The sequence below is a fragment of the Diprion similis genome, chromosome 4, assembly GCF_021155765.1.
Source record: "Diprion similis isolate iyDipSimi1 chromosome 4, iyDipSimi1.1, whole genome shotgun sequence".
In the NCBI taxonomy this organism is placed as follows: Eukaryota; Metazoa; Arthropoda; class Insecta; order Hymenoptera; family Diprionidae; genus Diprion; species Diprion similis.
Window position 1 is genome coordinate 15,795,680 of NC_060108.1, and position 14,474 is coordinate 15,810,153.

At 38.2% G+C, this 14,474-nt stretch overlaps 1 protein-coding gene across 1 annotated transcript; it reads right to left on the reverse strand.

Moving 5' to 3' along the window:
- Positions 1 to 1,927: 1,927 nt before the first annotated feature.
- Positions 1,928 to 10,846, reverse strand: LOC124405095 (adenylate kinase isoenzyme 5). Its single transcript, XM_046879700.1, has 10 exons — positions 10,469 to 10,846; positions 6,675 to 6,842; positions 6,403 to 6,513; positions 5,192 to 5,334; positions 4,011 to 4,193; positions 3,774 to 3,896; positions 3,508 to 3,673; positions 3,146 to 3,414; positions 2,872 to 3,036; positions 1,928 to 2,652 (listed from the first exon to the last, which is right to left on the reverse strand). The coding sequence occupies exons 1-10, from the start codon at positions 10,488 to 10,490 to the stop codon at positions 2,050 to 2,052; spliced, it is 1,953 nt and encodes a 650-aa protein (XP_046735656.1). The 5' UTR covers positions 10,491 to 10,846; the 3' UTR covers positions 1,928 to 2,049.
- Between the last annotated feature and the right edge of the window lie 3,628 nt (positions 10,847 to 14,474).

The window sequence follows — 14,474 nt, forward strand, 5'->3', positions numbered from 1 at the left end:
TTTTACATAATTGGTGAACATGCTTGTGTCTCTGGATCGTCCAGGAATAAGTCCTCCGGCAACCTTGATCGACGTAATTTTGCGACAACGCATATGGTTCTCAGCCGCTATTAGCAATGCCTCAAAGTCAAGTACAATAAACAGAAAACTTCAATCGCTTGTTTTGCAGCCGTGTTGATTTCTTAATAGACTACGCTAGATCTCCTCTCTGATATAGCCAAAGTTTCCACAGTGTGGACATCGCTTTCAAATCTCTTTTGGAGCAGATTGAATGATCACACATGCAATTGCAACAAAGTCCCGCCCATACTAGTTATACTTCATCGCCAGGTCTCACAGCTAATTTCAATACTACCAATATCGAATTCTCAGTCAATCATTGTTTTCGCCAGGACTCAGACAGAAACACATTTGATTGTAGCCGCAAATTATCGGCGCTCTCGTTTGACAACAATTTTTCAACACAAATAACTCAGTGTACGTGTTGTGCCGGAAAATTGACACAAAATGAAAGCGCAATACATAAGTACACGATTTTCTTCCAAGCTTTGTTCGTTTTTTGCATTCTCATAGCTCCCTGCTCCGCCCGTGTGCATACCAGTGATTAAAAAATGTTCTTCTGAACTTATGAATCATTTATTTTACATCAAACGTTAGATACATATTTTTTCCAATTTACATCTAACATGAAATATAACTCAAAACATTCATCTACTGTATAATGCATTTCAAGACAAATAGAATCGTACAAGTTGCAATACTATTCCAAACAAAAAAAATGTTAGCCTTTTCGTTTGGCGCTTTGTATAATTTTGGTTTTCACGGTTGAGAGTTGAATTAGTATTGTACGGTAATCAATCCCGTCAGCCAAGAGGTTTATTGGCGTAGGTTAACTCGATCCTGCAGGAAAACTCCTATCAGATGTAAAATTTCGACTATGATTATAACGACAGTTGCCTGATCGAAAATCAAAATCTTGTTTTGAATACATGATCTATATGTAAGGCCACAATGTCCACAACAACTGCGATCATAGACCAATGACGAGAATGGCAATCTCCCATGACTTTTTCCATTTGTATAAGGCACTGACTTGCCACTGAGCAATATGCTAATTATTAATATTCCAACAACACCCAGTTTCCGAGGTACAGATATATCAACATTTGTGTAGTTATGTCATTTAGTTTTTAACGTTAAGTATGCATGTTCTTACGCACTATATATATATATAACTCTATCCCACGTTCTTAGATCAATGGGCTAACGTAATGCTTCGTGTGATGACGAGTGTAAATTGTACCGCATTCATGAAGTCCGCCCGCGGACTAAGTGTTTGCGTATAATATAACATCATATTCTAGGTACATAGTAAAATGTTTGTAAAATTTCACAGTCACAGGTTTGAAAATAGAGCAACTTTCTAATCTAAACTATGTTTCGTATTTCATTGTTACACAAAATATAGGTATAATACAGTTAGTATAGCTAGGTATAATGTTCAAGAAAAATCAAGTGGTTTTTAAATGTGATGTACATACATATAAATTAAAAATACGAAAAATCTTAGAGAATTATAATAGTACCGTATGTAGAACTCCTATACCTAATTAGGGTTTTGGTCGTGAGCATTTTTCAGTTACAGATATACACAATTTCTATATTACATAACGGTACACAGTAACTAAGCTGCCTATGATTATTATATCCACAGTATATAAACCGTAATTACATATGTATTTAGTCCCTCGTTTGCCTCAGACTCTTTTACTGATAATCATGAATCGGACGGATTCGTTAATTTATCAAATGCCGGGGGCATATGAATGAACCTATTTACTCTTTGGTGAAGCCCCCTGAAGTTCATCGACTTTAAAGATTCGTTTAAAAAAACATTTACTGTTCCTCGATTCCTGAATCCTTCTACGTTTGTTTAAAAATTTTTGTGTTTTCCTCTTTTTACATAGATTTTAATTCCGTCTAACTATTTGATTATTTTTCGAGAATTTTCATCAAATAAAATAACTATATCGGCACAGATCGCTTATATCAGATATGAAGATCCTGCTGGTAAGCGTCGACTTCATTGTACATATTTCTAACCGGATTTGGTACGTTATTCTGGGACAACATATTTCTAACCGGAGCAACTTTGTTCGTTAGTAAATGGCCGTTAACGAGATTCCCGAATCCATTAGCAACACCATTCTGTATCGAGGTACCCCCGTTAACGGCCAACTGCTTCGCGTTGTTCGCAATGCCGTTTGCCATTTTCGCAACGCCATTTTCACCCAGCTTAACACCCTGTTCAACGTGATTCTGTACCTGTTTCGATATCGAGTTTATCCGATTCACCATTCCGTTCATTGTTTTATCTCTGACCTTGCTGACCCCGTTCATCCCTTTGTCAGTCGCATTCATTATTCCGTTTGATAATTGGGTTTTCGCCAACGTTTGGACATTATTCGCCATCTGATTTACCGACTTGGCAACACCATTGGGTATGAAATTAACTATTCTCTCAGGAATATCAACTGTCGTTACCGGATTTGAATTCTCGTTGCTTTCTTGCCGCGATGAATTGGACACAAGGTTCTTAAGTGCAGCGGTAAATTCTTCCTGAACATTCTTGGTGTCAGTATCTCCGTCCACCTGTTAAGCACAATGCAAAAATTTTATATAATCATTGTACTTTAAAATTTCCAACAGTCTTCTAAAACAATCTCGCATACTATTTAGGATAAGAAGAATTTTCAGAAATTACAGAGATTTCTCCAGTAGAGAATCATGGAACTGAATTATTGTTTTACAGTGAGTTGTTTTCAGAGAGAACAAATTATCAGAGAATTTACATCAAGAACATGGACTCACGATTGTCAGTCGATTTTCACTGTCCAGTTTCTTCAACATGGGCAATGAGAGTTCTCTGAATATTTCTAATCTCCTTCTAAATGCCGAGACGCTGTCGTCCAGTCTTCCTCTGCCTAATTGGAGCTTGGAACAATCGAGAAGCAGCAACGATGGTTCTTGACCGAACTAGAACAAGTCACATATATCCAGTCAGCGATACACGGGATGGCAAATGAGGAAAGGACGATCAGTGGAAAAAGAAATTGCATAAAGCAAGTGAGAAATGTCTGTATACCTTGTTCTCGAATTCCTCTACTTGGTCTGAATCCCTCGGAAACCCGTCTATAACAATCCCGTCCGTGTCTCTATGGAGCAGAACCTGTTTCTCGACCAATTGCATGACGATATCCCTCGGCACCATCTCTCCGGCAAGGATGGCCTCCCTAACTATCGGATTCGAGCTCGCCATTCCTCGCAGAAGGCCTCCAATGCTGATGTGGGCCCATCCGACCTCGTCCTGTATCGCCTGCGCGCTGAGGGTCGCTTTGTTGCTCCCAGGACCACCTGGATTACCGGCACAGATTTTTTTTGTAAAGAATTTCAAACAGACGCCTTCTACTGTAAATTTTCTCCACCTCTAACTGAAATATCTCTCACCTATAACCCAAATGAAAAATGGTAGACCCTTCCTGGGCTTGTTTGCGGTTTTCGAGGGATGAAGTTCGGGTGGCATCATCGTCATCGGTGGCGGTGGGGTAAGTTCGGCAACTATAGTCTGTTTCGCGAGCGGGGATGTCGGAGTGATTCCTCTCTCGACCTTCACCTGTGTCATGTGGGTGAAAAATTAGCGGGAACGGAAGAACGGCCAACTGTAGCAAGCTCAACTTATGACTGTATTCGTATATCTACTGATGTATTTGTACCTCGGCTTCAACGGATCCGGGAGGATTTCCGGTACGCTTAGTTCCGTTAGACATACCCAGGATCTTCAGGACTGCCTCCCGAAAATCAACGTACACCTCGCTTGGATTTCTTTCACCGTTCACCTGAAAGTCGAAAACCGATTTAGTAGATGGAAAATAGTGCGTTGCAGAGTGCAGTTGATCAACAATATCGATACCTTGACGAATAATTATCCGAGCGAAATGTCTTCCACTTACCGCAATCAGCATTCCACTCTGATCGAAATACTCAGCAACTGGCATAACGTTTCGGTAAAAATTGTGAAGCTCCATCCTGGCCAGACCGAGAATAACGTGTCCCAATTGAGCACCGTAATCGATTTGCCTCTCCAAAATCTCCTGCCTCCACGAAACGAGAACTACCCCGTTAACGATTTGTATCTATGGATAAAATTATTAAATTGTAACTATGAGCGGTAACGTTCGTATGACGTACGTGACGCTTACATCACAGATGTATACGTCAAATTCCACGGTTGTCTATGTCCTCCGGATCGATATAAACAGTGTCCTCAAGCTAAATACTTTATTTATAAGACGGCTTTGAGCAAGCCCCCAAGATTGGCGGGCTGTGGTAAATTGCCAAGCTACATCCACCTTACAAGAACAACGTAGGTATTGAAATTTTACCTCGAAACTCCACCCCTCGCCAAGTGAAGAATAGCGTCGACGTGTGAATCATGCATGGGAGTCGCAAGGTGTAATTTGAAACTTCCAGGTAGAAAGCCTATCCAATTTATACCAGTATAGCGACTACTCATTTTTGCATGTTCTGAATATGGCAATATCACCCCCCGCTCGTATCAACGGAATAAAACTAAGCAGCTTATGTTTTTGCGGTCAATTATACCCATGCAGCGTATATTATACGTTTACTCGATTCCGTATCTAGGTCGCAACCTTACACATTTTTGGCAACAGCCCCACTCCTCCTGCACTCCAACCTTTGTGTCTCGCGGCTCTCAAGGACTTATCGCATGTGTATGCGCGCCTATATATCGAGTATGTGCGAAAAAGTTTGCTTCACAGCGTTGCTTCGAATTACCATTTGTTGCATATATTTTTGCATCAAGTTTTATTTCTTCAACAATAGCTGACGACAAGCCAGGGAGACCAGATTTGGGATAACATTTTATTGTGGCGTGAAGCAGCGACTTATCGACCAAATAGCGGACATGGTGTCTATGGTGCCAATCCGTTCCGTCCCCTTTCACATATTGTACACGGTACAAGCATGACATCACAGTATTTTCCATCGCTAAGGATATATACTGCGAAAATCTACACTATGCATAATGTATAGATGTATAGAGGCGACAAGTCTATAGAGCTATGTGTCAAAAGTTAATCATCGATCAAGATGCACGGAATGTTCTCACCTTTTCAGAATACTCGACGACGTCTCTCATGTTCCTCGGATATCCGCTGACCAGGAAGGTTTTCGCATTTGGTGCCATTTTCATTTCGAGCATCAGAACTTCAGTGACCGTTCTGCTGCTGAGGAGACCAAAGTCGAGCATATCTGGAAGAGGGTAAGACTTTGATCGAACAATCGAGCTACATGTGATCACTTCCTTTGATTGCGTTGGCTTCAGTGAGAGATTGTAGTATAATCGCGGTATTGGCTTGAGTATAAAGTGCGAAATAAATAATTTCAACCTGGGATATGGGTACATAATGTTTTTATATACACGTACGTGTACGCATATGTATTCGCGCCTGTTTACACAGGTATCAGTCGCGTGTCCACCGGTTTTCCAACCTATGCATGACGTGTATTAGCATACCGAGCTGAAGGTGGCCGTTGGGACGAGTGATATAGCCGGTGGATGGATAAGTTGCTCTAATGTTACACACATACACACATCGGCTCCACCCTCTTCCAAACCCTAACACGAATCCATCGATCTATGAGTACAATCAATTTCCCCTGCGTACATCACATGTACTGAACCCCCTTCTCCGCTGGTTCCGTGACTCACTATCCGCGACCATAGAATCCCACATATAGGATAGTCGCATCCGGATTCTACTATTTCATACTATTTTTCATTGACGTATAAACAGAAAATTTGTTCTCAACCTTCGTATCTTGATTCTTGAAAGGTGATAGAAAAAAGTAACTGATACTCTACGTCAGAATACAGACTAATTTAATCGATTGATCAAACGACGAGTATTGAGCGTTCTTTCTTCCGTGCAATAATGAACTGATATCTCAATAATGTTGTAGGACGCACCTTAGGAAGCCGTTCGAGTTAATATTATAATAATAATGTTTTTGCCTGTGACTATAATCATTTTCAAAATATCGATATGTGGTATAAATCACGAATTATGGACAGTGAAGATGGAATAAATTGATTATTTGCAACATGTAATTCACAGTGATTATTTACATATTATAACGATGCAATGTAACCATTTCTATTAGAGGCACGATATGTTGGTTTGCATTTGAGATTAAATCTTGGGGAAAATACGGAACAATCATTGTATGATGTATGCCTTCTGTGTTTTGTCGGCGAGGTTTCCGGGAAATGTCATATTTTTGGTACCTTATCGTGGAACGCCATGCAATACCACTTACCATTCCCCATAGCATACTGCTGCAAAAGATCGGTCATGTTGATATGAGTAATCCCCTTTTTCTCGTGCATCAGATTGTCGCAGTGGGTCACCTTGCCGCTTCCCGGACCCCCTGTGAAAAGCATATTACACTTTGAAAACTACCGAATATTGTCTCCACTGTGTGATGCGAATAGGAAAAGTGAAAAAAAAACACACGTAACTGTGTTTTCATTATTTTTTCGCTAAACGCGTCTGAGTAATTACTAGTGGATTTCTATAAATTCACTTTACCGAGAACGAAAATGACGGGGACTTTTGGTGATTCAAATTTGACCTGCCCGACATTTTGCATGGGAAAATTCCCGTCTGGAGGTGTTGATAAGAGTCCTGCCTCGCCTTGCCATCTTCCTGTTCGCCGCCTATTACCGTCGTCGAAAACCTGCGATCCATTTTGTTGCTCTGAAATTGAAAATTTGGTTTACATGTTTTTCGTCGCCGATACGCAAGTGTAAGTAAAATATTACATGAACGTTGGAAAGAATGTGGAAGGAAGAAGAAAGCAGCAAGTATTTGCAAGTATGCACCCTGACGTTCAGTATTTTCGTGACTCGAAGTACGCGTCAATTTTATTAAGTAAAATCATTACTTTAGATCTACGACTCACTGTATACACCAACATGCGTAATTGGTATACCGAAGTGGATTTGAAACGTTTAATTAGCTCCCAGAATTTATTAACGCCTCATGATCCCAGCGGCCACATATGCGACTCTTTCCCTTGTTTCAAGGGCGCAATTTCGGCTAATTACACGCCTGCAAAGCCTCTAGATGAAATTCTCTCATTAATTATTACTCACGCTGAAATGAATTTAGCCGGCAAAACAACTCGTACGTGACGACGCGGATGAATTTTGCGTTGAATAATAAGAGAAATGGCGAACTCACAATCGATGTTAACTCGCATTATATATGCGTATTAACTTATTATTATTACATTACGTATTACTCATCAATGATTCAGAGTGGTTGCGATCTATCATATTTAAAATTTTCTGACTGTTTTCAGATTTTATAGCCTAAGAATTTACTGCCGTCATCGAGGGGCTATTCACTCTTGTAATGAGCTGTATCTACACCTTGGTTTGAAATCGGTTTCAAGTCACTTGAAATAAGCAAAAATCGTAATATATTTAATATGAAATCGCCTGACCAATCACAGATAATTTAGAATCAGCTGAAATGGGTTGAAATCAACTAAAATCAATCGAAATTGGTTGAAATCAGCTGGAACCAACTAAAAACAGTTGGCCTTACTATGAACAGCACTCGTAATCACATTAAAATCTCCTCGAAATCATAATGAAATCGTTCAAAATCATCTGAAATCATGTTGAAATTGGTTTTAAATCATCCGGTTTAAACCGAGATTTTTGAAATCGTAAGAGGCACGAGATCCTACGAAAAAGTAGATTTATTTTTATGGCTCAGCGTGTGCGTGTTATCACATATTTAAATGTGCGCATATATTCGAAATAGTAAAATAAACGACTTGGGTAACAATTCTATTTTGACTCATGATTCATAATTGTCAAAAAATTAAAATGGCAATGATACAAGAAATATATATAATTTAAATATTAGGTATCAAATCTTGTATCACAACCATTAACTTTCGATTTAGGGTGCAAGTTGAAAAATTAATTGCTATTGTTTCAAATTAATCCTCGAATTAATCGGTTTGTGACACTGTGACTAATGTAGAAAATTCATTATATTTACATGCAATAGCTACTCAAAAGTAAATCCAGAAGTATTATACTCAGAATTTTCACGATTCTAAATTTGGTTACGAAGGGTGAAATCAACCGCTTTACCCCCATTTTCAAATGATCTGGTAGTCATCACAGATAAAAGACAAGTAAGACTTCTTATGTCACAAAATGAATGAGGTTCCTGCGTCAACCGACATTATTGGCTTTCGGCTTTCTGTATTTCGACTTTCTGCTTTTTTAAATTTTATGACACAGATTTTCGCGTCTTTGAAAATCGGATGCTATGATCTCTATTTTTCGATCTTTCTACATTTTCACCCCCAACCCTCATACTTTACATAAAATTGATTCAAAATTATGAACCCTAAATATCAGAGCTTAATCATTTTTATTGTATGGCACGTATCATCAATAAAACAGAAAAGTATGACTCCCCAGAAATTCAGCTGAATTGATCCCTCGTCTAGTAACTTAAGGAATAACTGATCCAATTCTTGAATGCCAAAAATTATTCATATGCTTAAATTAAATCCACTCTTTCTATGCATTAGTGTACAACCATTTTTCGGATTTTGCAGTCGATATATACAAAAAATTATTTGCAAAATCAATCATCTGTTTGAATTACAAAATTTAGTGTGGCAGGGTCATTCTAAAAAATGTCAAAATTTCAGTACAAATTCTGGATCTCAAATCAAATTCTTTTACCTCTTCCCGATGTCCACAAATTTATATATTGACCCTAACGGTATTAGCCACATATTCTCGCACTCTCCAGTTTACATTCCTCTCTACTGCATGTGCATATAGACGGACCAATTTACACTCATTCATATTTTACATGCACGACTGCGCGCCAGTCAATAAACACACAGATCGTATGAGTAATTTTCTCGCTACAGGGAATCCCTTCGCCTATAATGTTGTCCCTTAGGCTGAATAAACTCGCATTGGCTAATATGCTGCCAATTTCAACCACCCAAGTGAATGCAGGAAAAGCGACAAAGAAGTTTTATAGAGGCAAAAGTCTCTACGACAGTTGGTCAGCGTTACCGTAATGCCATTTCTTTGTTTAAAATTTTTTTTTTAAACAAAAAGGAACTCACTACTCCATTAGCGCGGTGTAGATTATCGGACGAGATCCGATCTTGACGGTATTACCGTGACGTGTGGTTGAAAACGAGGAAGGTATTCATCTATATACAGCTTTGCAATAATATTCGACAATCTAATTTGATAATTTGATATCTCTGAAATTTATTGTAAACATAGTATTCTTTCGCCGATGAAATTTGTCGCTGCATTGAGCGGTAGAGAAACGTCGGTATTATATATACCTAATTAGTATACCGATATACATAGACAATGAGTGTGTGACGCGGTCACGTATACTTCGCGTGTTCATTAAACGTTGGATATTCCATGTGTATGTTTCTGTAATGAATGTGATTCGGATTAAGAATGGCGTTTAAAGCCTCCTCTTTCAGCGATGAATTATGCTACACTCGGTACTTGTATTACACATCGGTGTTACCGTGATCGGCCTATAATTCTTGCCCTGCAAATAATAAATTAATACTGCGCAATTATCGTCCACGGCTTAATGTGTAGACCATATGAAACGCATGCGAAAGAACGCCGTTAATTTATTTTATCGACAAAGAGAGGAGGGCTACACGTTTTATACGTTTAATATGCATTTCGCTGGGAATTTCTGCAACTCATCGTACTAATTGATCATCGCTCCCCCAGCAAATTTTAAATATGAAACGTGTAACTCCCTTACACATTCTACACGTCACACTGCAGTTGTTATTGTAGAAAAAAATATACGTACTCAACTATAGTATTTCATCATCGATTTGTGATTTTCTTTGCAATTTTTTGTCGAGACTAATTTTTCAGTTCAAATCCCTACTGGATATAAAATCAGACACGCTGTCCTTTTTCAGGAATTGAAAAATTCAATAACTTCTAATATCTAACGCGAGTAATACGGTACGTGTTTACCTCTACGGCGTACCTCCATAATGTAAGCAAAATCTAAAAAGCTGTACGAAAATGTGTCTGGATGAACTAAGGAAGGGATGAAGAGTTGGACAAAAATTTCCAGAAATCGACCAAGCTTGAAAATAGTTACATTATAATAACTTCAACTATTATATACATAACAATGAGAAATACATACACCAAATAATTTGGTCCATTTTTCTGCAGGTTGTTTTCACAAATTATTGATCATACGCGTATAATGAGATGTATTACTTGCCGATCGCTACACTTGAAATGAAATTGTAAATAATTTATACTTGCCAGTGTCCAGGCAGATGCCCATAGTCCGTTTATTGGTACGGGGTTTCCTTGTGCCGATGGAACTGCCATTTATGCACTCACATGACTGGAGATATTGCCAATCCCCACCTGTGACACCAAGCACACGTCGCCACGAATAATTGCCACGTGAATAAGTACTCGGCCCTCAAATTCACTTTTCCTCTACAATTTCGACCCTGACTTTGCGGTTGACTTTGAACTGCCGGTGAGATCGGGGAACTCATCAGATCGCGGTGTTCCGCACGATCATATAGAATATCAAACCGCAACCACTGATAGCTCTGTCAAGCTGAATTCTAATAACGCGTATAATTTATTCGCACTTTGTGCAGTAAGTCGAGGCACTGATTTTTCAGATTTATATTCGTGAAATTAAATTCGAAGTTATATGCAGTTTTATACAAGCAATTCCTCGTTCAGTAGACACATTATAATTTCACAGATAAAATAAACATAATCCTGTTTTAATTTGGCAAGAATTTTTACAACATTAGTGTGTTAATACACCTCCTCAGGATTAATTTCTGCATAAAGAAAAAGTTCGATTCTAAAAATGATTCACTGTGATACAAAATCCACTTTCTAGTAACGCATAGGATACACAACACTCGACCAAAATTCTGCTGTGCAGAAAAGTTTTGATCACTTATTGTTAGCACTTCGTTGAAGAGACGATAAAATCTTTATGCATTATTATTGTTCATTTTTATAACTTTCTCAGGCAATGTCAAACAAACAGAGCCTGGGGCTCGTAGTCATGTATGTTGGAAACAGGTCGATGTCCGCGAATTTATTTGAGGACTTGAGCAATCAAATGTTTATTACGAAATGTTGAATAAACACCCCAAGTTTTTACGCGATTCGAGATCACAGGTTTTTCAGACGGTCAAGGGTCACCCGGCGAAGTGGAAAGCGTGAAATTTAGTGACGGTACAACCAAAGCTAGCCTTTGCACAACGTTTGCCACGATGGTTGGTTCTACTGCGTCCGATTACTGGCTGACTCGCACTACTTGTCACCATGACGACGCGCAGGCGCAAGCTTTATTCTCCTTCTGGACACTGTAATTTGCGATTTCAGATATGCATACTCAAATTTTCCCGGATAGTTACGCACACGTACACGCCATTCTAAAATAGTGAATAAAACTCTATTGAGATCGACGAACGAATGGAGTGAGGCGTTTTACCTGAATGATATTATACGCTACATTTCTACAAAACTTTTCTCCGATATTTGTCACTTGTCCCCTCTGGTTGCCTGAATAATCAATTTGAAATCCCTGCGCAATTAATTGGAAAAATTAATTACACATTTGGCAAAATTATTATAGGAACAGAAAAAAACCTGTATAAGTCACTGATTAGAATTTGAACAAGGTTTTCATCCTTTCAGGATGAATTGTTTCTTTATTTGTTACTTTTGATTTTGTCTTTTCAGTTCTAACGGCGTGCTGTGCGATCAATGACTTGGAAAAGTTATGAATAAAGGAAGAATTTCCCAATTACGCTAAATGATATTTAATTCTACGCGAGTCATTACGCGGTTCGAATGTATGTTGTCTCGGAATTGTAAATCAACGTTGCCACTTTGACTGTGTTGTGAACACTGTGCAAATTAAATAAACATGCTTCATAATTAGAACTAGAAACTTTATTAATTTACAGGCGGCTAGATGGGGCCAGGGCTAGGGGTTGAAATCGTAGTTGAGGGTCGTGGACTGACCCAATTTGCGACTGGGGCCAAGTCGTTATGCTACTTATGAATTATAAAATAAACTTGAGAACTGACTACACCGAATAACCTTGTCCGCTTTGTATTTTTTCAAGACATCGTCGAGATATGTAAAATACGCCGGCGGTACATCAAATTCGTAGTAATTCGAAGCCGTGAATCGTGACGAGAAAAAAAACGTCTCATCCTCTAATCTTACGTACGATAATAATTAACTTGTGGCGTTCTCGTGGATTGTCAAATTGCGTTGAGATTGTGTAATTCGATCGAAACACGTTTGATCATCCGTTATAGATGTATCGTTTTGGTTCTCAAATTGCCACTTGCACTTTTCTCGCTAGCGACATTTTCGCTCAAGTTTGTATAACAGACGTTGAAAAAGGGTAAAAAACGAACGAAAGAATTGCACTGTCCGAGAATATTGCCGTTAGCGTTACCAATTTTTTCGCATATTATTTACATGTAACGATCATTTGACTATTACGTTTGCTTCTATCGGCTATCGTATGTTCAGGGTCTTATAGATACATACATACGTATGTACGTGTCGTGAAGGAAAACGTACATGCCTTATTAGTTATTACATACCCGGTACTTATTGGCTATACGCGGCTCGTTAATTAATACCGCGATATTCATTACTGGTCGAGGAAAGGTCGCTAGTTGAAACTACTTTACGCAGGCCTATCAAGACCTGAGACCATTGAATGCCCCAGATCTACTTCATTGTAATAAGGCTTCCTTCTGGGCCACTTGTTATCATTTTTATAATGTTTTGAATGAAATTAAGCGAATTAAATTAAAGAAGAGAAGTGGACGCTAAAAATATATTGAATGGAGCCTATTACCAAGTCGAAACTTATTCTTAGGCTTTAAATGATTCAAATGATTTTCAGCGGTCCTACATTTACGTCTATCCAAAAAAATATTCAGATAAATCAGATCACAAGTGCACAAATTTGAATGAATTTCTTATATTCCTATTCAGAGCTACATTTTTACCAAGCAAATATTATTAGTTGATTTTGTTATAAAGTTGAGGGATGTGTCGAAACTCGCAATGTTTATTTTAGCGAAATGGGGATAGTTTAATTGGCTGCTATCAAGTTTCATTGCTGGGTCAGTCGAAGAAGGGTCGATGGGAGATTCGCGTCGACAAACGACGCTACGAAAATCGCCGTTCCTTATACCTTTCAATTCCACGATGGTAAAGTGCCATAGCTAGCATAGAATACGTACGTATGAAAGTGGATTTATGGACCTGTATGGCCTAGGACAGATATGTAAATAATATACAAGATGGACAGCTGCTGAGTGTCCCTTGTCTGTACATGCATAATTCCAAACTACGCAGTTCTTTTTTCATATTCCACATCATCCTACTTCGGACCCCGACAGATGCGCAAAGGCACATTATACATAATTCGATTTAAAATATACGTTCGTGAAATTTTCCAAAACTGTTCGATACACTTGAAACTGCCGTCTTGCTTGCATTTAATAGGAAAAAATAAAATGTTGAAGTTGTCACAGATAATTGTTTAAAGTTTCCTGTACATCAACCGTGTGACACTTGCAAACTGGTACTTGTAAAACGGATAAACTTGACAAATGATCTTTTTCTTATCATAAACTCGGAAAATTTCATTTTTATAGTTCTCGCTAAAAATAATCTTTACAATAATGGTTTAGAAATTGTTAAAACTACAAGAAAATGTGGTACAAGTAACTACTCAGTATGAATAGTTGTCAATCGTACGTTTTCTAGTTATTCCAATATTGCATCTATTTGTTCGGTTTGCCAAGTAATTTTTTCAATTAAACAAGAGCTTCGCATGAATTTATTGTTGCAACAAAATCGAATTAACGCAACAGTTATAAGAGAATGCGGTACAAATGACCAAAATGAAAGAGAATATAGTAAGACTTACTAGATCTACTGTTTACAGCTGCAAAACTCACTTTCATTTTACACCCAGAATTATATATTTTTCGTTTATGGTGAAAAATGAAAGTAGTTAAGTACAGCTGTGTTCTAATCACGACTAGAAATTTCTAGTAATTAATAGCGCGTAAATGAAACACCCTTTGATCGAATGGATGTTGCAACTATAATAAAATTTGTTTTCCAAGTGACTGTGTGAATAATAATTGTTTGTTATCCTTAGGCGGTGTACACAGTTTTGTCAGTTCACGATTTAGGCAGAATTCGTGATCGCTATACGTATAGTATGTACATATAAATGGCATA

Bases quoted from the DNA above. Each gene is read 5' to 3' on its own strand.
- LOC124405095 (XM_046879700.1), bottom strand. From the start codon at position 10,490: ATGGGCATCTGCCTGGACACTG. The intron at 6,514-6,674 runs GTAAAGTGAATT...TGCTTTTCACAG, and splicing joins CCCCGTCATTTTCGTTCTCG to GGGGTCCGGGAAGCGGCAAG. The intron at 3,897-4,010 runs GTAAGTGGAAGA...TTCGACTTTCAG, and splicing joins AGAGTGGAATGCTGATTGCG to GTGAACGGTGAAAGAAATCC.